Below are 27,271 nucleotides of genomic sequence, written 5' to 3'. Positions count from 1 at the left end.
CACTATAGAGTCTGTTTATTGCATAACTAGCAGGCACAAATTCCAAAACAATTTTACAATGCTTACAGGGTTGTACAGTAATTACAGGGGTAGAATGTACAAGAGACACAAAAAGTACAGAATAATGGGCGACATGGATAGAACACATTTGAACGAAAGGCATTTCGTTTTTCCTATGCAGCATCTTCTTTCATAAAAACAAGGGTGCCTTTCACGGGGACAGGGAGAGAAGGAACAATCTAGGATTGGAGAGCTCACAGCGCTGTGGACAGACACATGCTCGTCTTGCTCTTGGTTCTGCAGCTTCAACCATTGGAGGAATGGGAGAACAGCTCCCAAGGTGTGCGTCTGTGGTTCCAATTGTATGAAATGCCGTATGTGATCTTTGGGCCCGATTCCCTGTTCTTTGGCAAATAAGAACTATTTGCGTTCCGAGGCAGAGGAGGACTTCAGCTAAAGGAGCTTCGGGGCGGAGCAGTCTCCTTCGGCAAGTGCCAGTTTCATAAAGTGCACCTCCGTCCTATCAGCTTGTGGCGCGGGGATGGGGGGAGATTGGAGAACCAAGAGTAAAAAATGACTTTAAAGAACGTGGGCATTAGTGCAAGGCTATGGAACACATGTGCAAAAGGTGGTGAACGGCCGTCCAGACAAGGTGCCGCTTGCCAACAGGACCGGGTCTCAGAAAAGGTGGAGGAAATGTGCAGGGCAGCAGAGGGAGGCATCCCACTCCATCCAGAACTTCTCTCTGGAGTGTTGGCACTGTGGGTTCTCAGAGCAAACGCCTGCGGTGCTCTTACAGTTGGAAGTGCTCTCTGGTCCCCACACTCCTTGACTTTCTCTAGGGGCACAGAGACAAGGTCCTCCATCACTCGTCCTTGAGTGTTCCAGAGAGGACGCTGCTGCACCCCCCGCAGACGATTCATTTAGAAGCCTGTCCTCCCTGGGAGGCCGAGGCACCAACTCAAGACGGCCACTGGGCCTTTCCTGAGGCCCCCGCATGGGCCCAACACGAGGGCAGGTGTTTGCAAGAAAGAGAAGGAGAGATAGCTAAGTATGTGCAGCATGCAGACAAAGTTATCAGATGGTGCTTGAACTTAAGGTAGAAGGCATCCCCTCAGCATCCAACAGGAACATGGCACTTAGGATTGTGCAGACAAGTGGATGAGTCTTTTGGAGATGTGGACCCTTTCCCCACGCTAGTCAGTGTAGCAAAATCCGGCAAAAGCATCCACACACCAGGACTTAGTAAACCAAACACCATCACGGTGCTTCCTTCACAACAGCATCTGGTCAAGCTATAAAGATGTTTTTGAGTCAAACAGTTCTGTGAAAATACAGGCTTATTTAGCACATATCTAGGCAACTGTGATTACTTTGACTTCGTCACGTGTATGAATGAGCACTATGGGACAGAATATACGGGTAAGATGAGGACTAAAAGCAACTTGACACAGGGTAGGCCTGGCCAGGGTACAGGTAAGGCTCAGAAGTAAAGCAGGTGTGGCCTTCCTACTGCGGCTGACAGGAGCCCCGGGCAGAGACTGTGGGCTGCAGCCTGGAGGCCATAGCTCACCCACACATGTGCTGTGACAATGTTTTGTCGCCGTTTATAAACAGAGAAATGGCACAAAAATATCCGTATTTCTGGTGTCTCTTAAAAAAAACAACAACAAAGTTCGGCCAACCCCAGGCCCTCTTTTCCACAAGGCAGCCTGGTGGAACTGGGGAGCTGCTGTCCCTACTGGGTGTGCCACTTCTCCCCCACGGTCCTCTGGCCCTGCTCTGTACCTGGCCCACTTCATTCATCTCCATCGGTGCTGCCTGGCCCCTCCAGTCCACAAAACCGCGCAAGAAGCAGGGACAGGAATAGCTTTAGCATTCAGAGCAAAAAAGGTCTTTTTAGTAGTTTAAAAACCAATGTCAGTATGTTCCAGAGCTTAACCCTGTACTTTTGTAGTTTCGGGATAGCTGGCAGTCAGCTAGAGTACTCGCTGAGGAATTCGTGAAAGATGAGCTCTAATTTTAAAGTACCAGCGAGGTAATGGAGGAGAAATCATACTCAGATGACTGCATAAGCCTTACCTTATAAGAAGTCCTTAAAGGTGATGAGATGTGCCAAACAGGCCGTGTGAGGAAGCTTTAAATGGTTAGAGAAACCGAGTTCTGGGAGAGAGATACATTATGTCAGGGAGTAGGTAATTTCTCTTCCCACAGTTTATGGCAGTGATATCTGAATGGGGTGGCACAGAATTAGTTAGGGCTTGTGGGATCTGACTCCTCTTTGCCACACATTTGGAATGACACATCTGGTTTCCACAGGAAGGTGGAGCACTGAGCCGTGCGTGATAACGTGGCCGCACTCCTACCTGGACAGGGCCAAATGACACGTGACATGGGGGATGAGTGCTTATCTGGCACCACGGAGACCTCAGGATGATGGTAAAAGACACAGAGGATCCAGACTGAAACATCAAATAAAAGAACACCTAACAAGATAAAACAGTTAAAAGCAATGAAGCAGTTCAGTGTTTCCTTCCAAGAGAGATATACTACTTTTAGAAAGGGGCAAAGTCCTTTCTCTACATCCACCCATGTTTGGAGACACCCCAAACTTTAGAGATTTTTGCACTAGGGCTGGAAAATACGCTTATTGCACAATGCTTGCTAGGGAACAGATGAGGTGGATTTTTTTTTTTTTTTAAACCCAACTCTCTCCAGAAAATGTTTCACTAAAAATCTCATTTATAATTTTAACCCTAAACGGGCAGTTTCAAAGGGATGGAAAAGTTCTAACCAACTTGAAACAAGCTATGCATTTGGATGACTATGACCATCAACTCAACAGCACAACAGAACATCAGAGAGGAAACTGGCAAACAGGCACAAAATAAGGCAAGTGGGTTAAATTAATAGTCGAAAATTTGTTAGAAAACATGCAAAAATAATACTGAGTTTTTTAAAAAAAAGTTTTAAACTTTCATTAAATGTTTGTTTCTGTAAAAAGTGGCAGAATTCCACATCTCAATTTGAAAGTGGACTTTAAAAAGCCTAGAAAATGCAAGGGCCGGCACTGAGCTGTTCAGTTGTTGTTCTCTTTGGTGGTGATGGTGACCAGCTGCTTGGCGGCCTTGGCAATGTCGTACGCGCACTGGATGACCTGCTGCGTGACCAGCTGGATGTCTGTGGGGGGGGCGGGGTCCCCGGGGAGGGTCTTCTTGCACTCTGACTGGAGTCGGTAGGCACTGGATGTCAGCAAGCGCAGGGAAGTCCTCACCGTGTCAGACTTGGGTTTCTGAACAGAAGAACACAGTTGTCTGCGTGAGCTGTGCGGTAGACACCCAAGAGCAGGGACGAGCGTTCTTGTGAGGACAGCTCAAGCTGTTCCACAGTGCACGGCAGTTTCATTGTGCCCTTTCTCAGTGGGGGTGCTCGGGACATGGCAAGCTGTGCGGCCCACATCGTGAGAGTGCTCGGTCAAAGTGTACGCAGTGTCATTTTAGTAGGATATCCTATTCTGAGGTAGTTTTTGAAAAACAGTAGTAACCCCTCGGGTGAAATATTCCAGATACAATTTTATTCTATTAATGCTTTGCCTTTTAGCACTGGGCTCACACATTCTTGTCTTATTAAAACCAATATTCACAGGGGTGCCTGGATGGTTCAGTCGGTTAGGCGTCTGACTTTCGGTTTCAGCTCAGGTCATGATCTGATGGGTCCTGAGATGGAGCCTCGAGTCAGGCTCCTCACTCAGTGGGGAGTCTGCTTGAGATTCTCTCCCTTTGCCCCTCCTCCCCCACTCTCACGGACATGCGTATGCACTCTCTCTCTCGAATAAATAAATCTTTAAAAAACAACAAAAAAACCCCACCGATATTCATGTAGGACAAAGTGATTTCTGTGTCCTCTTTCACTGCATATTTAAAACCTGTGCTAAAAAAAGGTTAATATAATATCAAGGGTCCTGAAAAAATTTCTTTCAGTTCATTTAAAAGGATCTGTACCAAGCAAGTAGGAAGCGACTTACTTTGGGGAATAACGCTGCCATTTCAGTAACAGCTACGTGTATCCTCTCTGAGCAGGGGATATAGCTGCAAGAATATTGAAGAGGTTATTCAAGGACAGCAAAAGTACTGCAGAGATGGAGAGTACTCAGGGGCCAGAAAGTGCTCCATTTATATTCCCCCAGGGAAGGGGCTGAGGCTGCCGCCAGCCCACTGCAGATGCCATGCCAACAGAAGCAGGGTCCCCATCCTTTCCTGAAAGTTCATTCAATCTGCTACAAACAGTCTCCAGGTATGGAACATGGACTAGCCAGGGGAAGCCACAGCCAGCCAGCCAGCCAGTCTATGACAACACTCATACCTCTTCCAGTGGGTCATTTGGTTCTCATGTGCTTCATCTTTCTCATTTCTTGAGAGAGAAGCAAGGATTTCCACACAGAGGCCACAGAACTTAAAAACACAGGACTGGGGCGCCTGGGTGGCTCAGTCATTAAGCGTCTGCCTTCGGCTCAGGTCATGATCCCAGGGTCCTGGGATCGAGTCCCACATCGGGCTCCCTGCTCTGCGGGAAGCCTGCTTCTCCCTCTCCCACTCCCCCTGCTTGTGTTCCTGCTCTCGCTATGTCTCTGTCAAATAAATAAATAAAATCTTTAAAAAAACAAAAACAAAAACAAAAAACACAGGACTGAAAAAAAGTCCTTAAAATTAGAACTGGAGCCTCTATCTCGACACCCACATGTTGGTTAAAACCGACGGACATCTCTCAATTCCTTCTATCCAAATGCATCTCAACTGCTGGGAAATCAAAAAGCTTTACTTTGGGTAAAGAGAAAACACTGAGGTCCCCTCTTGTACTTGATCATTTACGCACTTTCTCATGAAGCTGCCATGACTCTGCTTGTAATAAAAGGCTAGGAGTACAGCCAGCACTTTCTATGCTTGCTTAATGAGCCCTAAGAAGACAAAGTGCATGGCTCTGCCTGTCCTCGTCCTTTCCTCCAGGCCACCTGGCATCCTAAGGGCCCCCTAGATGACAGTCGAGAGCTGAGGCTTCAGGAGCACTGACGGAGAGCTTTGTTCCAATTTTTCAAAAGGGGAAACTGAGGCCTGGAGAAGCAGAGAATGTGTCCAAGGTCCTGCAGCTGGTGAGAGAGAGCCGGGCACAAACCCGACTGTCCAGCCCCCGAGCCTGGGCCCCTCAATGCCACACCATAGGCCTCTCCTGCTATCAGAGACACAATAGATTCACGCCTTTCTTTAGAGCAGGCCTCTTTCCATTCGTGACTGGTGACTCTGACTTCTTAGGTGAGGAAAACTGCAGGAACTGAGACTTGGGCTTCACTCAGGCTTCTTATTCTTGGCACTGTGATGTGCAGCATATGGGGCTGGTTCTCTGCACCTTCAAAATATTAGGCTTCCGCCCTGAGTAGTATGTGTTACGAGGTCAAGAGACAGAGACACACTGAAGATGGGACTGAGCAACAGTTCTTAGCGAGCATGCTGCCACCTGGCCTGGGTTCTGGTTTTAGGACACTGACCCACAGAGCCCAGGGGGGAAATGGGATATGAGAAAAGCTTGCTAGCAGCCTGTTTGTGGCATGGTAGGAAATATGGTGTGAATACACAGGTGTGGCCTTCCACAAGCACCCATGTGGCTGTGTTTTAAACTTTCCCTTCCAAGACAGGGAATGAAATCTTGTTCGGCATCCAGCTTTGCACTTAAAGCCCTCAAGTAAAATTCTTTCTCCATTTTTTAAGTCATAAAGTTGGCTTCTGCTTAAACACTGTCATAACAAACAACCCTGTATTTCATCTTTGTAAGAAATCTAGTCTCAAAACTATTTAAGTAAGACTGGCTACATTTTAATTAAATCATTGTATCTTAAGAAAGTGGTTTTTATATTATCCCAAAATACCTTCAAATGGGCAATCCTGACATTTACCTTTGTGAGCAATTAAAACCATATTCTACATGGTAACAAAAAAGCCAAGGCAGAGGGAGTCACTTCACTTGTGTATGAAGGAAGGGGCAACAACCCATTTGGTCACACACTCAGGGAAAAAGGCTGTGTCTATGGCAACCACTGTCTCAGGCATCAATCTTACTTGAACAGTATGTCCATTAATTACACGTTAACAGAGAATCACACCTGAGAGTTTTCTGCTTACAGTTTTCATTTTGACCCAGAAATATAATTCAACCTTCCCCCTGCTACACAGAAGACAATTTTCCTAAGGACACCTCCCAAAAACTCACTCAGTACGAAATACTTTAGGAAGTCCCCAATGAGCCACAAAAGAAAGCACATGCAGATTAATGAGAAAGTCATCCTCCTCCTCGCTCGGGGAGAGTTCATGTTCACAACTTCAAGCTGTTATCTTTCCTCAAAAAAGGCTTCTGTGCATATGTAGTACTCCTGAGTTGTGTGATTGTACGTGCGTGTGTGCATGTATGAGAGAGAGACAGAGACAGGCAGGGAGTGGGGCTAGAGGCCCAGGGGAGGAACCAGGCTGAGGCAAGGTCAGGGGCTATGGGCAGCTTGCTTGGCTCAAGGCACCAGGGCAAAGCCTGAATGTGTCTGCGTAGGCTGCTGGTCTACTTAGGATGAGCATAAATGACAGATGAATAAGAGGAGAAGGCATGGGTTTAATCACTACAATGCAAAATTATAAAGTGTCTTGCACATGTAAGTAACCAGAGATTTTAGAACACTGAACAATTCATAGAACATAAATTCTCTAGATCAATTCCAATTTAAACTGAAAGAGTAAACTAATGATTAAACTCTGCATCATTCTCTCATGGTCTTAAAAAAATCAGATTGTAACGCTTTTGAATGGGTTTGTACATCTTTAAAAAAAAAGAAAAACAAGCACCTTATTGTGATCTCTGAGGCCAGAAACGGCCTCCAGGCAGATATTTCTATTTTTGACAACTACCAAAGAGAACAGTGGAATGTAAACATCTTTTTTTTGTTTGAAATACAAGCATGGCACTTCAGAACTGGAGTAAATGAAAAGCGCAGCCTGTTGTTGACCGGTGGGAGAGCCCTGGGGAGGGAGGCCACCTCGGTGTCGGGAGCCCGTAAAAGACTGCCCTTTGGAGCGCTGTAACACACCCTGCTTTATGCAGGGAGCTCCTGAAGTTGCTTGCTGCCAAGGCCGTGGCGCCGAGCGGAGGGACTGAGCACCTGCAGCTCGTGAGGCATGGGGGTGTGTGACAGAGAGGCTGCCTGGAAGGAGGGGGATGAACAGCCCTGTAATTCTCATGGAAGGAGGCTGAGCAGTGGCCTTCCTCTTTTCCTCCGAGGATCCTCCAGCAGTCCATCTGGGAAACCGAACTCTCATCCCTCACCACTGTCCACTCCTCTCCCGCTGAGTGGAAGTAGTGACCCTGGGGGAAGTCGGAGTTGTGGAAAAAGGGAAGGAGGAGAGAGGAGCCTAGCCTGGCAGTGCCGGGAACACAGAGAAGGCAAAAGATGACTGGGCATCTTTATGCGGCATAAGCGAACAGGGAGGACCAAGGAGGAGCAGTACAGTGTTCCTGGAACCACCTCTGTGGGCGCACTGCCCGCAACGGAGCTCTTCGCCGGGGCGCCACACTCTGCTGACCCACGGAAAACAGTGAGATTGCTCGGGGCTTATGACTGCCTCTGCTGCTTTCGTAACTCAGTGGGAGGATGTTACACATTCCACGAGTGTGTCTAGACTCGGCTGGCCACGTGAAACTAGGATGTCATCCAGAGCAGTTAACAACTCACCAGAAGTTCTCAGAGAATTCATGCTCAGGGAACAAAAGAATGAGCTGAAACAAGAGCCAGTCCCTTCTTCACCGTAAGAAATAACTCTGCAGGCACCTGGGGGGCTCAGTGGTTAAGCGTCTGCCTTCGGCTCAGGTCATGATCCCAGGGTCCTGGGATCGAGTCCCACATCGGGCTCCAGGCTCCGCGGGAAGCCTGCCTCTGCCTCTCCCCGCTGCTTGTGCTCACTCTCTCACTGACGAATAAATAAATAAAATCTTAAAAAAAATACAAACAACAACTCTGCAGGATGTGCTTCTGCTCAGAGTAAGACGACTGTTATTTCAGGAGCACAGAATTATTTGGGTGTCAATTAGATTCACTTTTATTTGTAAACCGCTTTGTTTCCTAGATGGTCACACATGCTGCGCACGTATACACACATACATGCATGAAAAGGAGACCTAAGAAATAAGTTCATATCAGGATACCTTTTAAGTCAGACAACTCTGCTCTAGCTAGGGAGACCACAGGGAGCACAGGGGCTGGAACAATCAAGTGCAAGGTCTAAGGTAGCTTCTTTCTTTCCTCTCGCCATCGTCACCAGCAATATCAATAACCCTAAATAGGCAGCAGTTCTATTTCTAGAGGCATCTGTTTCCAGAGCACTTCGTAAGAACACAGAAAATGGAAAATAGCATGTAAAAAACAAAAAAACACCGAAATTTACAAGTTTGGCCTGTTATGCCAACCTGAAATTTTCAAAAAACCTTAAAAAGATCAGCATAATGAAAAAAAAAAAAATCCCTGTTCATAATGAGCAGCAGCTCTTCCAGAGCAGGTACACTTTTCCAGGCAGAATTTTCCAACCCCCTTACCTGTCATGTTTATTTTCTTGAGCTGCTCTTAAGAGCTCCTGTATGTTTTTGGTGATCTGCTCAGTTTTCCGGATGACGTCTTCCGTGCTGGGGAGGATGGGGCTTGGGGCTGTGTGGGGTTCCGCTGTATCCGGTACTGAGCCATCGCCTTGCCACACCATACTCCTCTGCCTTCCCTTTCTGCTTGACCTGTGACCATCAAAGAAGTGGCTAAATGTGACAGGTGCTTATTAGCTGCTTCTCTGGTTCTAGGAGCCAGTGCATGTGCATTTGCTGAATGCATGAGCTGGCTGCTTTTGTGGTTTCCTTTATCCTGTCTGGCAGGAGACTCACGGTGAGGCTGTTTCCTCAACAGGCAGCCATAGCTCACATGGCAGCTGCTACCACGGGGCTGAAAGTTATGACTCTCAGAGAAAGGGTAAAGACAGGGAAAGGGAGGAAACAAGTGGAACAGCGAGGGTGTGTTGTTACAAAGCCATCCTTAAGAAAGCTCAACCCTTGGGCTGCAAATGTAGAATGTGACCTCACGTTGACTTAAGAGTACTGATTTTAAGCACATTACAGCCACTCAGAGACGTGTATAATAGGCTGGTAAAAGAAAACCAGGCCCCTGGGGTAATAATAGGATAAGAGGTTGAACTATGAACTTAGGCTTCCATGTTCTACGAGCTCATGGGTCTGAAAATAGAGAGGAGGCATGCGGGGGATAAAGTGCGTCTCCTGAGCACGGCTGCTAGGTCTTGGGTTCGAGAGCCCGCCCCAGGGCAGTCCTGCAGGTGTACCCCGTGTCGTCTGGGTCCGTGTCATTGGGGGTGTTGTCGTAGTCACTTTCAGGCGTGCTGTTCTGCTTCTCCAGCCTGGATGCCTGTAAGAAAGAAAGGCAACACCCGTTAGTGTTGAGCCCGAGACATTTGGGAGCCTTGCCTAGGAACTGTTACCGGTTACACTATGTGGCCTCCAGGTCCCAGATCTCCAGGAGCCAACCCTTTATTGAAAGTTTAGTAAAAGTTGAATAGGAGATCCAGAAAAGATTTCTCTCCCTCTTGGCACCATTTTCTTCTTAGCTCAGTGGCAACTTCATAAGCAGATCCCCAGTATAAACTAACGCAGACAGGCAAAAGCAACACACCCACATTTAGTTCTCTAAGGAATATGGAATTTAACCATAATACAATGCACACAGGCCAGCACTTACATACCTAAGACCTTCGGTGCTGGAAACCAGCTGCAGATTATCTAGTCTAATACCAGATGAGAAAACCAAGGGCCATAAGAGCTGGGGGACAAAGCCAAGGCCACAGAGTCAGCAGAAAACCAGCACCAAGAACCTAGGTCCTGTCTCCTACTATCTCCAGTATTCCGTGCCTGGGGCCCTGAGGATTGTCACTGCTCAAAACACTTAGGGCTCTCCAAGAACTGTCCTCAGAGACAGTTGGTATGAGCCACACAAGAAAACCAGTATTATTAATTTACTGCTGCATGTTGTTTGTGAACCAAAATGGATTAACCCAGCGTGACACTTGGTTTCCAACCACTTTTATGTTTCCCAAAACATCTATCCCTTAAAATATAAATACTTGATGCAATTGTGGAGATTAAAAAATGAAACACAGATTCAAAAGAGGAATCCTAAAAATGTTTTGGGCAAACGTCAGCACAGCGAAGCATAGGGTCTTCCAGGGTGACCAAATTTGGAGGGGACCACATGCCCTTGAAGGGAACTATGTTAGTTCTGGAGTGTTTAATAAAAATGATCTTCCCTCAGTATTTATTTTACCCACAATGTTTGGGAATTTCTTCATCTAGAACAGAAGTCAGTGGAAATTGATTCAAAACCTAACTGGATCACCTTGCAAAATACAAATATGAGCTATTTCTACCTTTATCCCTTGAGTTTAATCCAATCCAAGTTACTCAAAATATGTGACTAAGGAATTTTACTGATGCTGCAATAAAATGTGGCTAAAGATATGGCTGTAAATTAAGATCCTTGTTCAAACCTATGGAGACTTTGTATCTTCATCCAAAAGAATGGCTAGCATAGAGTAGGCCAGTTTAAGAGTCTATATAAAGTCTAATTATTTGCTCCTTGCTGGTAATGCTGCTTGGCCCTCCGAAGGCTCGATGCAGACCTGCAAGGCTGCCAGCCCCCAGGTGGGGAAAGACTCCTTATTCATGCCATATTTGGCTTCACTCTCCCCATGGCCTCCCTTTCCCCTCCCAGGGCAAAGGCTGGCCCTTCCACCGTGTGCTGAGGTTTTCCCATATTTCTGAGTGCTCTTACTTGGTTCTAGCCATTCTAATATAAGATGCTTGCTGGGCTCCTAAAATTCAATGTGAACTCATGCTCTGTCCACTCAAATTCATCTGGCAAATGATTTAAAGTGTTGGCTTGGAGCCATGTGGAGAGTCTGTAAAGCTAAGTTCTATAAAATCTACTATAACCTTCCAGATCCCTATGTTTACATCTCCTACCAGTAAGCAGTTCTGTTTTACCTGCTGCCTTATTCTGACCTGGCTTTATGAACCCGTCAGTGAGTTACTAGACACTAGAAGTGTAGCTGGAAGACCAAAGCTAGGCACTGTACCCCGTGCAGGGAACAGGGAAAGCAGGCTCTTCTAGAGGTGATCTTAAAAAAGCTCCCCCAAAACAAACAAACAAAAATACCCCATCTTACCTTTCACAGGGAATGCTTATTTCCTTTAGTTTTTATATACACATGCACATACACATGGATGAGTGTTTGTATGTGCAGGTGTGTCCGTGTGTGTACACACACACATGCACATACAAAAATGAATACGTAAAAAACTTGCATTTAAATAATTATTCTAGAAAATTCATCCAGAGCTGCTCCAGTGGAAAATCTAGAAAACAGAATTAAACCCAGAAAATCTCACATCTTTATAATCAATCTTTTTGCTTTCCTTGATGTAAATGTGATAATTACAAATCAAATGCATTACCCCACAATGATCGAAAGTACCAAGTTTCATTTAAACATTTTAGAAGAGTAACAGCTCATATATCCAACAAGTACTCAGGAAATGTTCCTCAAGCCCAGAAAACATATAGCAATAACCACTCGGGAAATCAGTTACTTACACAGTATTTCATCGTTGTCAACAAAAGCATGGTACAGGATTTCAAATTAGCCAGCATTTAATTTTATGAAAATTATTGTAAACATGCAGAGCTAAGATTAAGACCTATTAGTTAAAGTGCTGCTCTCTCAAAGCTGTTAATAGAAAAGTTACCTTATAGCTGGTGCTGGCTCAGTTTACTGAACAGATCTGCAATTTTCTCTGAATAGAGACATGCCATAAAAGCCTAAACTCATGATGAAGCTGTCAGGAACAATCAAGATTATCAGTTTAAATGACATAACTGTTAATCTTGTATAAACTTGTCTCAGCAAGCAGTCCCTGCCAAGGATTCTCAAAACTACCAAAGAAGATAGATATTTTTTTCTTTTTAAACAAATTTCACAGTGGGCAAAGGTTTACTTGACTCTTACTAGCAAAATTTCAAATGAGTGGTTTCATTTCTCTTTATCTGTCCCTTAGTTTTAACTGGAAAATTACAATAAAAACACTGCAGTTCAGTGTCAGAACTGTTCAGAAGACTAAGTATCACACAAGAATGCCTTTTAATAGACTACCTCCAAGTGCGGAAGAGAACCGCCACAGGGCCTCGATGAGCCATGGGGCACCGGCAGTGGCAAGGAATGACTCTCTGTCGTTCTTACTGATGTGGCGGGAATGGAAAAAAAGCCTCCTGCAGACCCCACCCTGTCTGTGAGGGCAGTGCCTCACCCACGGCCACCTTCCCGCCTCTCAAGCTGGATCACACTACCCTTCTGTTAAAGCAAGAGTGCGCCATGACCTGAACGCAGGTCTTCCAAGCTTGTACACCCTCTCCACTGCTTTCCAGCTTGACATCATGCACTCTTTGTGCAGGGAAGGATTTTTTTTTTTTAAGTAGACTCCACCACGCCCAGCGTGGAGCCCAGTGGGGGGCTTGAACTCATGCCCCTGAGATCAAGACCTGAGCTCAGATCAAGAGTTGAACGTTTAACCGACTGAGCCCGCCAGGCGCCACAGGAAAGGATTTTTTAAATTGACAGTGCCTTTGGGAGCAAGAATGTCACCTAAGTCCCTGGGACACTCTGACTTACCAAAAGGTTGGGTATAGAAGAGGCGCTTAAGACTGTTGTCTGCCTACTCTAAAAGGGGCTCACCTGAATCACATATTGTTATAGGGAATGTAAATTATACATCAGCAAGCGGGACTCAACCAACTCATTACGTGAACGGCTCCGTACTAGCAGCCGCCTACACCTCCAAGTCCTCCAATGCTGGCACGTGTTGCAGTTCCGACGCAGGACACAGGGACTGCAGAACCTGGGTGTGTCAGGTATGGCTTAGACATAAAAAGTGTCAACAGGCAAAACAATACAAAATAATAAAGCATGGTGTCTTAGTGTTTCAGTTAGCCCAAATATCCTAGTGTTAATCTGACAACTGTTACTCTGGACAAATTTGACACAGTGGCCCTATTAGAGTATTTAACCAGCAGCCAGCTAATTGTTTTTGATTGTTTAAAAAGACAGTATTGCTCTGAATAAATGTTATAGGGTGCGTTGCAAACTTTGTTAAATATTAAGTGAAATGGAGCAATGTGGGGTTAGACAAAAGGGAGACCACCTCCTACAGACATGCGTGTGTGCGTGCGTGTGCACACGCCACTGTGCTGAGACACCTGGGGGAAGCACTGCCTCATGCAGGACAGAAGGGCAGTTAGTGGAGGGACAGGAGGGCCAGGAGAAGCACAAAGCGCCCAGGAGCACTGCCCCTCCTCCAGACAGCAGACCGGTCAGAGTGTACTTAACCCTTCGGGCGCTTTCGTCCCTCGACCAGGAAAGTGTGGAGGGGAAGGAAGGCAGAGACGAAGAGGAGGTCACAAGCGCACTCCTCCCGATCTGGAAGGGGAAAAAGAAACACACTCGGGAAAATACAAAACAAACAAAAGACCCTACGCCTCCTTTACCCAGGGCTTCCCAGTAAAAGAATCCTAAAAACAAACTCACTCTGTGAGATCAGTGCTGAAATTTCTGTGACGGGCAGGCTCAGTGCCATGCTAGATGATGACAGGTCCCCAGAAATGTTTACTCCTTTAGTGAGATGCCTCCCAGAAATTACTCGGAATTTATAAAGCTACTTTTCCATAAGAGAAAAGGTAACACCTAGCCTAATTTGTTAATTTTGTCAGATAGTCTTAAACGAATGTTTGTTTTTTAATCAGGATATACTTGAAATAAGAAACTATATGAATGGTTCAGCTGGTATAGGTTATTAAGCTACTCTTCAGTACAGATACAGAACTTTAGCAATAAAATGACATTGCATTCTAAATGTTTCTAAAATTACAAAGTATACTGTGAAAACTGACAAAAGTTGCTTTTCCTAACTTTTGTTTTCAGTTATACAAAAATAAGATCCTTAAGTTAGTTCAATGGCATTTCCATTACACCAAATGTACCAAATCAATTGCCTTAGAATGTTTTAGCCCAAACAACTTAAGTTGAAGTAACGGACCCCCAACTACAATATAACAACACTGAAATTTTACCACACTGAAGCCTGACAAAATTAAACTAAGTTTTTTTTACTAGACCATATCCTTTACTCTGCATTTACTCTGAGAATTTTTTGGAAACTCCTATAAAATCTGACTGAAGAAATAACAACTTTCACGTTCAAAAAAGATAAATACTACTCTCTGAAAAAGCCTAAGTTCCAAATGTCTGTAACAGTTTGTCAAAAGATGGGTTTTTAAAATAAATTAATCCAAAAGAAATGTAACATTTGAAAACCTCACAACACAATACTTATTCCGTTGTAAAACAAGGTGGTTAGCAGCCTGTTACAGAATGCAGTCTTTGGCATACAATACTTGTAAAATCGGTACAGAGGTTTTACATTTCCCTTTTATGAAATGACAGAGCAACACTGTCTCCATGAAGGGGAGGAGGGGGATGCAGAAGCTAAGCAAGCAGGCTGACCACACGTGGAGAGGCTGCGGAGGCCTGGAGGCTTCCAGGCCTACCCTGCACACCCAGGCCGCAGACACACCTGCTCCACCGGGAGGGGCAGAGAAGGCACTCTGAATTCTAAGGGCTCCATTTCACAGAGGGGCACCTATCTGTCTACCTCAAAGAAGATGGCACTTACTTTTGCTGGTGACCTTTACCATTTGTTTTTGTTTTTAGAAGTGGGGAAGAAAGCTTATTACAAAAAAAGTTCCAGTACTGACTGGCTGGGAAAGATATTATGGATATGAGGGAGGAAAGGGCGGGGGGGCTGAACAGGAGCCAGAATCCTGAACTTTGTTGGAAAACTTTCCGCCAACGGCCCTGTCTGCCTGTGGGAGTATAATAAGCATCTGTTGACATGTTAATACAGCAAACACAAGGATAACTCTCCTAGCCCAATTTGGCAAAGCAGAGACACAGGGATCTGCAGGTTCAGAGAGGGAGTGCAGGAGTCAGGCTGGACAGAGAGTGAACAGCGGAAGCGCCAGTGGTGTTACTTACGTGCGCGGGGAAAGGCTGGAGTCTCGTCCTGCTCTCTTCGGGGTGGTTCACTTCTCCCATTGGGAGATATGGTTTCTGACCTGATCCCGTCTCGTACATGGACATGGGCCTACTGCCCCGGGCAGACGGACGTCGCTTTAAGGAAGAGTGGTTGGAAGTGTCTGTATACTCAGAACCAGTTTGCACCTGATATATATTGGTTGTGGCCTGTTTCCTGAGGTTCGAATTTTCACTCTGGAGTGTTTGAAGCTGAAAGAAATGTTTGGCAGTGGGACGGTGTTTTTCTATAGCAAGCAGAAAAAGCAAACACCAAGTAAACGCATACAACTACCAGCTTTAAACAGTAAGAACAGTAACAGCTAGCTGGGTTGAAAGTTACAGGCAACTACAAACAAGAACTCGCTCTCCTAGAATGAGTGACACGCAATCAACTCACTTCATCACTCAAGCAAATTAAACAGGCTTGATTTCTCATTGCAGAAAGGTTACAGTTGGGACTTTTAAAAAACGGAATGTCTAACCACTTAAAAACTGGTCATGGTGGGCCTGGGAAGTGTTTGCAGGCGAGCCAGACTCTGGATTCTTCTAAGGCTATTTCAAGCAAGAGCTTGAGATCATGAAGATTTAGGTAACCTGCTTTTCAAATGAGCCCTGAGCAATTTGCAAATGCCAAAAATGCCAGCAGACACCATGGAAGCAGCACAAAGATAACCAGAGTTGCTTTGCAAAGCAAGAAAGACAGTGAAGTTCAGCTTATGAAAAATCAGATGGGCTACTGCTTCCCAAAAAGCCAACAAGAAAAATTATGATCAACAAATTTTTATTACAGAATACTCTTGATATTCCAAACAATTTAGAACTTCTTAAAAAAGAGAGGGAACCAAATCATGGTAAGTTTGCTATATTAACATATCACGAAGAAAACTGGAGGCCTATCGAACTACGTTAACATCTTCATCTGAATGCTCCACGTAGCACGCGTCTTCCCTCTGGTGATCAATCAGCTTTGAGCCAGGGCCGGAATATTTGGCCTCTCTCTCTCCTTGGGCTTTGTTAACCAAAAACACAACCTCCGCGGTGTCGGCTTTAAATACTCTAATCTGCCTGGCACCACCCTATTTTAGTTAGAGGCTGTCACTTGGAGACCCTGATTGCTCCTTCCATTCCTCACATGCAGGCTGCTTCATGGTGTTTGATGAATTAGTTAAGGGATCAGCAAGGAATCGTGTTACTCCTTAGCGTCTGGCATCTGAAACACAATTAACTGAGTCCCGTCTGCACGGTGTCCTTTCCCTCTGGTGCTCCTTCATCTTCCGTGACATTTTATAAGCTGGGTGTGGTATAAGTTCAGCTGTCTACTCTTTGACAGAGACTGTAAACTCTGACCAAATTCCCCACCAGGGCCAAGGCTTAAGTCCGCAAGCAAACGTATTTGCACCAGAAGATCATTACTTTTTCAATAGCAAACCCATTCAGTGTTAGGAGTTACTTTCAATTTTTATTTAGAAAGCACCGATCTGTGAATAATACACCAATAGTGGCTGCTCCTCTTCATTAATTAGCATCTTTTCCAAGCAACTGTTAAATATGAAAGATCAGATACAAATCATGCTACTTTGTCAACTATATAGATACAAAAACTTTTACCTAATTTTGAAATAAAACCAACACATCTTTGCAAAATAAGCAAATTCTATATACTTTATAGTAATAATGCCAAATTTGGGGGACAGTCTGATTTATACTGCCTCTGCCACAGAAACACCCTCACTTCTGTTTTTTCCAAGTATGATCCACTAAGGAGTGACGGAGCGCTTCTACACCACAAAGGCTTACAGGGTTTAATTTCTATCTGCAACTCATTTCCCAAAGAAAGAACAGCTGCAAAGTGACAAGCAGCCACTGAAAATTCCTACATTCCAGGATAGAGACAAGCATAAGGTGCCTGTCAAACTATTTATTAGGGAGCCCATGTCCTAAAGTGAAATGGACACAGTCCGGAGAGTGAGGAGCAAAAGTGACACATGCCCCTTCACGAACGACTAGGGTGTCTGGTCACGTGCCTATGTAAAAACCTTCTCATAGAGTTTTTCAGATAACGCCTTGAAATCTGAAACTTGATCTTAACACTTGTCATGCCTCTAAAACATCCAGTGCAGATTTTACTTGAATGTGTTTGATGAGCACGAGTTCCTTGTCTTGATTTTAAAAAATTTTAGTCCTTGGTATTTAGAGAGATGTCCTAGAATAAATGTGATTGATGCTGATCTTAGGAAGAATCAGACTATACATGTTTGTTTGGAAGGAGTGTAACAGGAAATGAGAAGTTACAGGTAATTCAACAGCTCCAGAAATCAAAAGCATTTCTAAGAATTGAGATAATCCATGAGCAATGGTAAATAATTTCACTCTGCATTTCTTAAGGCTCAAGACGTTTGCTTTCAGAGATACGAGGTTATCTCTGGTGATTTCTACAAATACTAAAGGAGCATTATAGCCAAAAAAAAAAAAAAAAAAAAAAAGTGATACTTAGCAGACTGATTTACATTGGCAAAGTCAGCATGTTTCAGAAAAAGTCACCTCAACAAAAATTATTAGTTCAATTAATGGGACAAACTGTAATTCATTAAACAAAAGATATTTCAGAAAAGACAGAAGTGCAAGCCCTGTCTGATACAGAAGGGCTCTTGGTCTGCCCTGTTCACGGCTGCACACCAGCCCTAGATGGGACCAGGCTGGCCCAGAACAAGGGGTGAATTAAAATCTGGTTGATCATCAGGCAGTATTATAGGTTTGGGGCCATATATCTAAAAAAAATCATCTAGAACTCCACACCAAAAGAATCCTAGACCAAGCCCCAGGCAAGAGTACACTGCAGTGTCCTTCCCTGACAGGCAGAGGGGACAGACCTCCTTCTAGTTCCCTGGGCTTCCTTTAGGGGACACAATTGGGAAGGACCCAGCCGCACAGAGAGTGCACCTTGTCCTCTGTTCTTGATAATGATTCTGAAACATCACTCTTCAAATGGCAGAATTAAGACACAGGTACATACTTCGTTTTGTTTCTGTTTAAGGGAAGTGCACAAAACCTCAATTTGGAGAACTGAATGACAGGGACAGCCGTCTCATAGTTACATACACAATCTCCCTCTTAAGCATATTCCTTGCTACTCGTAACCACACTCTTTTTAGGGATTAATATATTCATATATTTCTGACTCTCCCAAAAGGCAGCAAACGAGAAAATGCCGGGCAAATGGGATTGTCTCTTACTAGTGTACAGTTCTCACTAGTGCAAACGAAAATGTTTTCTTATACTTACAGAGTCCCTACTCTGTGGCGGGCCCTGCTCTAGGCTCTGAGGACATCATAAATTAGTAAGTACTGGTGAAAAACCGAGCGGGGATGTGGGACAGAGCTGCCAGAGCTGGGTAACAACCGAGAATACGAGTGAGCAGAGATGGCACCCTCTGCACGGAGCGCTGAAAAGCACAGACACCTGTTCGGGGCTTCTACCTGCTCTGTCTTCGTGGTGTGATTCTTTAGAAGGAGCAGTAGGAAGGGGCGCACCCACACCCTCAGGAAGCACGGCATACTGCAAGGGTGGCTGCCACCAGGTTGCTCTGTGCCAACCGCCTGGGAAACTTACTCTGGATTTATTTCTATTCAAAACCACTTCATCTGAAATATCCAAATACATACTGCTTCCAAAAAGCTTGGCCCAAAGGTTTTTAGGTCTGTTACAATAACTGCTTCTCTCCCCTTTGCCCACCAGCATTGTGCCTGGGATTCTTCCTTATACTACGGGGTTAAAGAGTCAATCATCCTGGCATTTATTAACGTGTTACCTTTTTCTGCATAATTCTCAGCTCGTCACTCAAGTTGTTATTCACCTTCATTAGCTGTTGTATCTTGGCCTCAGAAGCCACTAGAGCGTTTTTGACCTCCAAAAATTCCTGCACAGTGACTGGTCCATCTGATAAATCTGAATCTAGGCTCTAAAAATAAATTGGGGAAAATGTTCACAATCTGAGATGATGATAACATTCAAGACTCACAGCTAAAGAATTTCAAATTCTGACCATGCCAGCTGGACTGCAAAGTTAATCAAACCAAATCAAGGCTTCTGGGAGGAATGCAAAAGTAAAGCATAAAGGTAGGGTTACTGTAATATCTGAAAAGTTAAATTAGAGTCAATATTTTCTAACAGAACAGGGAGCGCGGCCACAAATCTAGTCTGACGAGGACTCTCGGTGCGTTTGTCTTGTATTCCCTGCCTTTCTCTTGCTCGTTCCTTTTTCTTTTTTTAAATTCGTTCTCTCAGTAATTCCTTCATTCCAGCCTATTTGTATTGAGCATCAGGCAGTGTTCTAGGGACTTGGGATATATAAAAAAAGAAAATAGACAAAGATTCCTGCTCCCATGGGGTTTACACCCCAGAAGAGTGAGAGATGGACAAAATAAAAATAAGTGACTACACAGTATGACAGCAGGTGACAAATGCTATGGAAAAGAGAGAAAATGGAGCGGGGTGAGAGGCTGGGGAGAGAAGTAGGGGTGAAGGTGGGTGCCTTTTAATGAGAGGTAGGCTAAGCCTTTGGGTAGGTGAGACATGAGTAACAGCTGGAAGGACATTAGTCCAGTGGCTGTCTGGAGGAACGTTCTAGCCAGCAGCAGAGCTTAGCTAGAGGCAGCAGGTGTGCAAGGCAGAGAGGAGGACGCCAATCAGTAGGATCCCGTCATGACTTTGGCTTTTGCTCTGCATCTGGTGCTTTTGGGGACGCTGGACAGGGGCGTAGCAGATGGGACGAGTGACTCTTGCTGTCCCTGCCTTATTCCCTGTATCTACTGATGGCACTATCCTTCTCGCAGTCGTGTGAGCTGGACAACTCTGGACACATCTTCTGTAAGTCTACGTCCCCGCTTCAAACATTCGAACTTACTGCTGAGACCTCTTTATCTGTCTTCCTGTTTGTCCATTCTCAAATGTTTGCTGAGCTCCTCTGTGGGCCAGATCTGAGGCGAGGTCCTGGGGACTCAGTAGCAGGTGCACCAGCAGGCCTCCGCTGCCTTCTCTTTGGGCCCACACTCACTCGGTTACTGTGACTTCCCTTCCATCTGGACCCTTTCAGCACAGGCTCCAGGGCGACCTCTCAGCAATACCCCAACTGGGTTTCCTTCCTCTGCTCTCTGACCTACCAAGAACAGTCCTCCCCAAAGAGAGGAACGAAAATTGCTGACCATCGACCTCCTGCCCTGCCTAAGAGCTTCCTGGGCTCTACACTGCCTGCCAAGGTGTGGACTCTTCCGTCTGACGTCACGCTCCTCCATGATGTGACGCCCGGCCTCTGCTACAGCTGTGAGTCCCACTCCTTTTAGGCTGTCTCTACACATGAGCAGGTTGTGCCAGATGCCCTCTTTTACCTTCTCTCTGCCTAGACCACCCTCCCCTGCCTCTCCACATACCTAATCCCATGCATCCTTTAAGGCACATGTTGACAGGCATCCCACTTACACAGCACCCCCCTCCTGCCCCTTGAGACACTTGTTCCCGCCAACAAGCTGGGTCTCCTCTCACACCCCTACCCTCCGCTTCCGTTTGTGTTTCTTATGACATGTATCCCTTTGTACCTCTGACTGCAGTTCTCTCTCCTACTAGGCAGGGACAGCCTCACAGGAAAGGGACTAGGCCTCATTTGGGAGAGTATGATCCAGAGAAGTCACTTGGTAAACATTTGCTGAAGGAATAAAACACAATAGCCCCTCCTCACAAGTTTTATAAAATCACAATTGAGGTAGGGCTGTGCTTCAGCAATCAATTTAGGGACACAGAACCCTCTATTTTAAAACGATTTACCTTGTTGGCCCAAGCTAGTAGTAAACCCAACTTTATCTCCAGAGCACTTTTCACAGTGGTTTACAAATAAGGCGATTTTGTAGGAGGAAAGATTCCAAAGAGAAACATATTCTCCCTTTCTGTGTGCAACGTGTCACCTCACCTTCTGCCTGTTTGCTTTGCTTGCAGTAGCTTCCAGATCTGTGTCTTCGTCTGAGGCCACACTGTCATAATCTGGCTGGTCATTGTCTTGACTCTCAACGCTGTGCTGGTTACTGATTGTTTTCAGTATGAGCTCCACATTGTCTATTAATAGAAGCAAATTAACTTTTCTTCAGGCTTAAAAAAACTTTTTCCCCTAAAATCCACTGGGAGGATTTTTGGGTTTAGCCATTTAAAGACTAAAAGAAAATGACAGAAATAGCAATGTTATATTCACACCAATATAGGAATCATAGAGCAAGTTACCAACCAGACAGAGGGTCTACTATCAACTGCATAGAGGCATTTCAGTGTCCCTCTGGGTCATTCACCAAATGTGGGCAAATTAATTAGGTGGTTTGCAAAGTGCTGCTCAGATTGAGGAGGTAGGTTCCCGAGTTTCTCATTGGAGGAGACAGAGTATAGTTCCAAATCAGGGAACTAAAGTCATAACTAATATAAAATTAACTGTGATTCAATTTTAACTGTAACTTGTTTACAAGGTAATGTCACCAAAAGGAGACTGCTAAAACGGAGACCAGAAACTTGGTGCTCAAAGAACAGGCGCGCGCTGGCATTTAGTCGGCTGACTGCCAGAGAGAAAGGGGAAAACAGAACAACCCAGTGGACACACACATGCACACCAGGAAGGTATGGTCTACAGGGGAGTAGGGATGATTCCATAGGCTCTCACACATTTTGAATAAAAGATTTCACAAATTATCTAAGCCTCTCCAATTTCTCCGAGGCAACTAACTCAAGCTGACGTCTGATTTCTAATAAGGAATTTTAATTTTTCAAATTAGTATTTAAAATGCATGTATCATCTGATTTACAGAAGTAATACTCAATACAGAAAATCTGAGGAGTGCTTGGGTGGCTCAGTCGTTAAGCATCTGCCTTCGGCTCAGGTCATGAGCCCAGGGTCCTGGGATCGAGCCCCGTATCGGGCTCCTTGCTCGGCGGGAAGCCTGCTTCTCCCTCTGCCTGATGCTCCCTCTGCTTGTGTTCCCTCTCTCACTGTGTCTCTGATAAATAAATAAAATCTTAAAAAATAAATAAAAGAAAATCTGAAACTAATGGTAATCAATCACAGCCACTGATTTATTTTGTTCTATACCTTTCCAGTCTCTTCCCTACACATACAGAGTCCACGTCATCACTTGCAGTCGGTATGGTACACAGAGCTGCCGTGACGGCTGAATTAGCAAACCCTGAAGCACTGTTCCGTGGGGAAACACAGGGCAGGTCCCTGCCGGCCTTTGCTCACAGCACTTTTGTTATAGCCAGTCAGCACAGAGTCTTACTTTACGTGTGCTTCTGTTTAGACGCCATTGTTTAAAAACACATTTATTTATTTATCTGAGAGACAGAGAGTGACAGAGCATGAACAGGGGAGGAGCAGAGGGAGAGTCTTTCAAGCAGACTGTGGAGTCTGACACGGGGCTCGATCCCACAACCCACGAAATCACGACCTGAGCCAAAACCCAAAATTTGGATGCCCAACTGACTGAGCCACCCAGGCGCCCCTGTTCAGACACCTTTAATACACATTGTTGATTCGTTAACACTGAACTCACAGCCAATAGCACTACAACTCATGTTTGAGTAAAGCTTATCTAACACAGGTATTTTCTCCATAAGGCACATCACAGCCTTCCTGTGCTAAGGAACCCCAGACAGCACTTCAGCACTACGCTTGGGGGCCAATTTAAACAGCAGAATCATCAACAAGAAGCACAAAAATATAAAAATGTGGTACCAAGTAGACCTAAAAAGGACACTTGTTAACGGCATGACAGTTGAGACAAAAAGGCATACAAATAGCCTTGTTCAATTTCAGCTGGGAATGTGTGTTTTGGGTGACTCAAATTTTTTGCCTCTCTGCACATGTCCACAAGTTACCATGAAAGTGCTGATTTCGAGATTATAGATAGGTTTTAGTAAATAGATGAATTTGCAAATATGGGATCTGCAAATAATGAGGACTGATTATGTATTTACACAGTACTTAATGTGGTATATTTACTTGTACATATATATATGTATAAATGTTTTCCTTACAAAATGGGGACTATCCTATTAAAAAAACTAATTACTTTATATTATGTCATTATATATTCGTTGGGGAAAAAAAGTCTGCACTATTCAAATATGTGATTCTTTGGGGCGCCTGGGTGGCTCAGTCGGTTAAGCGTCTGCCCTTGGCTCAGGTCATGATCCCAGGGTCCTGGGATCGAGCCCCGCATCAGCCTGCTTCTCCCTCTCTCTCTGCTGCTCCCCCTGCTTGTGCTCTATCCCTCTCTCTCTCAAATAAATAATAAAATCTTTAAAAAAATTAAAAAAAAAAAACCAAATATGTGATTCTCACTATTATTTGTTTCTAATGTTTTCAGTATTACATGTAACATCTCTGATCATTTCCCCTTGAATTAACTAGAAATAGAAATGCTAAATCAAAGAGTATATTCCTTTTGAGATTTCAAATCTATGTATGGAACCTTATCACTGCACCTTCACCAAAATTTAATACATTTTCTTAGAATTTGCTTATTCCTGGTTGAACCAGTAAAATCAAGAACAAACTAATGTCAATTAATGATTACTGTCATTGGGGAATACTATGCTAACTGAAAATTTAATTTTTTTTTTTTAAAGATTTTATTTATTTATTTGACAGAGAGATAGAGAGAGAGAGAACAAGTAGGCAGAGAGGCAGGCAGAGGGAGAGGGAGAAGCAGGGAGCCTGATGCGGGGCTCGATCCCAGGACCCCAGGATCATGACCTGAGCCAAAGGCAGCCGCTTAACCAACTGAGCCACCCAGGCGCCCTGAAAATTTAATTTTTATGGTATGTATTTCTTGTTTGTTTTATAATTAAAAATGTATTACTTCTATAATTAGGGAAAAAAAAACAAGAAGTATGGAAAAGTCAGGACACTGAGCTACTAAACTAGACTCAACAGGGCACCTTGGAAATAGGGCTTGGTGTTCTCTACAATTTTAAACCACAATAATTCTCACCACAGACATCTAAAGTTTATAATAACAAATTTTCTTATTCAGAGCTCAGTTCTGTATGTAAGCAACAACAGGTAAACTGAAGTATCAATCAAGAGGGCTGATTTTTCTTCTGCCCTTTAATAAGACCTAAGTCAGACTTCTGGGTTAACTTCAGGATTCAATTTTATAGGAAGATCGGTGATCTAAGAGGAAAAAACATATACCGGATAAATGTGAATAGTAGTTAATAAAACCGAAATATTTATAATTCATCAGGGCTCAAAAAGGTAAATTTTTCATGATGACTGCTTTAATTAATTTATAATTTTAAATTTAATACCTGTGTTGAGTTTAGAAGGCCAAAGCAGCAAATCTTAGCAGCTTGAAACAGTTACCTTTTGAACTAGAAAGAGGACTGCCTTGCTGTCTCCTCTTGGCGTCACTGAGTATGTCGATGACCAGTGTGGCAAACTCATGGGCATTAAACCGAGCAAGTTTCTGTCTGCCCTGAGAGTGAGAAAATAAGTGGAAATATTCCCAAATGTGAAAATGTATGCATGGATATTCACATAAAACCAATCACATTGTTGTCAGACTTGAGCAAGACTCCCAAGCAAAGACTTCCGAGCATGATCAGAATACCACTGCAGTCTAGGGTAGGCACCCATCAACATTTTCCTTGCAAACAGGGTAGAGCCATCTACATAAGAGAACTAGATTAACACCTTGCACATTTATTTTTGTGAACAAAACCAAAATGTTTCTACCTGATGCTTTGTTTTTTTCCATTATCAATTCAATTTTGAAGTAGACCCAGTAATGAAATACTGATTTGGAAGAAAATTTTAAAATTTCAAGATGAAGTTATAGCCTAGATGCTGGGACTCCATCACTATATACAGCCGTTAATCAATAAAAATTAAAAGGCCTTCCCCATTTACTCAACCATTCTCCTCCTGACAGAGGTTTAGGCTGTTTTTTAATGCTTTATTATTTTATACAGTGCTTTGATGAAAATCACTGTGCATAAACCTTTGTTATTTTTATTTTACTAGCATATATTCCCAAATAAGGATTACCTGTGGGAAAGGATGGACTTAATTTTGAGGCTTTTAAAATCAGTTAACAAATCACTTTTCTGAAGTCTGTAGCAATGTAAACTCTTATCTATAGCATAAGAAAGCCCATTTTGCTATATCCTTACCAGCCTGGAGTATTTGATTGATGAAATTTTAATGAATGCCTTTAGGCTACTTTCTTGGATTACTAGTAAGGTTAAGCATTTCTTCACATTTGTAAGCCATTTTATATTTCTTCTGTGAATTATCTTATATTCTTTTCCAGTCTTTGATTTACATTTATTGCTTTTCTTATCAATTTCTTGAGTTTTGTGTGTTTGTGTGTGTAGAGGACATTAATGCTTTAATCAATCAAAAAATTTAAAATACCTGTCCTGGGAAAATTAAATACCGTATCAGCCATTCCCAAAATAACACCACTGGTTACTTCTCAGACTCGGCCACTTGCCTGGTTCCGTGTTGAAGAGTACTCAGGATTGACCGGAAGGAAGGGGACGACAGTTGTCTCGGTTACCAGGGTGCTGTGGTTTTGCGTGGCAAGCCAGACTAGCCAGAGGAAAGAGCCAGAGATAGAATCTCATCACCACGGGTGTGCCACTGCTTCTAGGGAGACTCGGGGAAGCACACTCCAAAACCAACATACACAAAAGTAAACGTCGACAACATGCATCACCAGGACAGTAGAAATACTGCCCATCAACAACAGAAGCTTCTAAGAGAAAGCCACACGTTCAGTCACCTGCATCGGTCTCTCGCCTGTCAACTTCATCGTACACATCCATGGCAAGTTCTTCAAACAAATGATTACTTAGCTGCAAGTAAAAAAAAAAAAAAAAAAATCAGGAACACAAGGGACAAGGATTAACGCTAGGAAAATGAGTGGGCACTGTGACTTATTCACCATTTAATCTCCAATGTCTTATCCAAAGCCAGTGCTTAGTAAATACCCACTGTTAAACAGACAATAACATTTCCAGAATAGTACAGATCCTCTAGAAATATCTGCCTCCCACAGCAGCCTCACTCCTTTGTGACAGGCAGACAGGGGTATGCTATAAAGGAGGGCAGAGTCATCGGAAATGCAGGGTCCAGTTCTCCGTGTGACATCACCCTTTAAAGCCCCCTCTGTTGCTCTTGAGCATTTGTCAGTGCCCCCACATACAAAGGATCCTAAACCCTTGGTGGGATAGAGACTGGGATATCTCCCAGTCTTTAGTAAGTCTCTTTGCTATATTCTTCAGAAAGCAGGCCTCCAATCTCGGAAAGAACTCCGCACCCCCCACAAAGGACAGCCTGTCTCATCAGCGCACCATGCAGTGTCAGCCAACAAAACAGTCTCCACACCCAATGGCAGCCACTGGGATGGGGAGGACAGTTAGGGTCTTCTTCAATCCAGGTGAGGCTAAGCCTCCACCAGGATGGCTCCAGCTCTCTGCACTTTTTTCCTCATAAAACATACCCTGATGCTTGAAGCCTATCACTTTTTAGTTGACAATGAATTTGTTTTATTCCCTACTGTGTTCCTTATGTCCACACAGTACCTGGCACTGAGATGGGGCCCAGTAAATATCCAGTCACACACTGCCCAGAAGGTATTTTATGTGGCAATTTAAAAGGCTGGCTACACAGACCTCGTGGGAGCTTGTTAAAATGGGTACATTGTTGGGTGAAAGGAGGAGGATATAAAGTTCTATAATAATGACTGAGCTTCCATTCAAAAAAATGATATGCATATAAAATAAAGATTAGAAGAAATGTATCAAAATATTGAGTCTGAGTCCATTAAGAATATAGTGAATGAGTATGATTCCTCTTGTCCATTTTCTACATTTTCTCTAGTGTGGTTAATTTATATTTATAATTGAAAATAAACTCTGAGAGCCTTTTGTTGGATAAAGTGATGAGGGATTGGGAACTTGAACTTGCATTGTAAATATCC

At 44.0% G+C, this 27,271-nt stretch overlaps 1 protein-coding gene across 16 annotated transcripts in view; it reads right to left on the bottom strand.

Moving 5' to 3' along the window:
- Window positions 1–27,271, bottom strand: part of GIT2 (GIT ArfGAP 2) — a 49,337-nt gene continuing 22,066 nt past the window's right edge. For 3 of the 16 annotated variants that reach the window (XM_045870440.3, XM_045870441.3, XM_045870443.3), the window contains exons 10-20: window positions 26,072–26,144; window positions 25,781–25,878; window positions 24,649–24,760; window positions 21,214–21,356; window positions 19,063–19,212; window positions 15,216–15,464; window positions 13,512–13,601; window positions 9,402–9,484; window positions 8,620–8,808; window positions 4,025–4,088; window positions 1–3,292 (exon numbers count right to left, since the gene is read on the bottom strand). In XM_045870440.3, coding sequence (XP_045726396.1) covers window positions 3,080–3,292; window positions 4,025–4,088; window positions 8,620–8,808; window positions 9,402–9,484; window positions 13,512–13,601; window positions 15,216–15,464; window positions 19,063–19,212; window positions 21,214–21,356; window positions 24,649–24,760; window positions 25,781–25,878; window positions 26,072–26,144 — 1,464 coding nt within the window. In that variant the 3' untranslated portion in view covers window positions 1–3,079. Of the gene's footprint in view, window positions 3,293–4,024; window positions 4,089–7,762; window positions 7,998–8,619; window positions 8,809–9,401; window positions 9,485–13,511; window positions 13,602–15,215; window positions 15,465–16,683; window positions 16,794–19,062; window positions 19,213–21,213; window positions 21,357–24,648; window positions 24,761–25,780; window positions 25,879–26,071; window positions 26,145–27,271 lie in introns of those variants that run through there. The other 13 variants (XM_064578522.1, XM_064578521.1, XR_010407434.1 and 10 more) reach the window with 12 other exon arrangements.

The sequence above is a fragment of the Mirounga angustirostris genome, unplaced genomic scaffold (assembly GCF_029215605.1).
Source record: "Mirounga angustirostris isolate CCGP_5_RB_7025 unplaced genomic scaffold, mMirAng1.0.hap1 SCAF_14, whole genome shotgun sequence".
NCBI classification, from domain to species: domain Eukaryota; kingdom Metazoa; phylum Chordata; class Mammalia; order Carnivora; family Phocidae; genus Mirounga; species Mirounga angustirostris.
The sequence above is the reverse complement of the archived record's forward strand: the minus strand, read 5'-3'. Positions and strand labels throughout refer to the sequence as shown.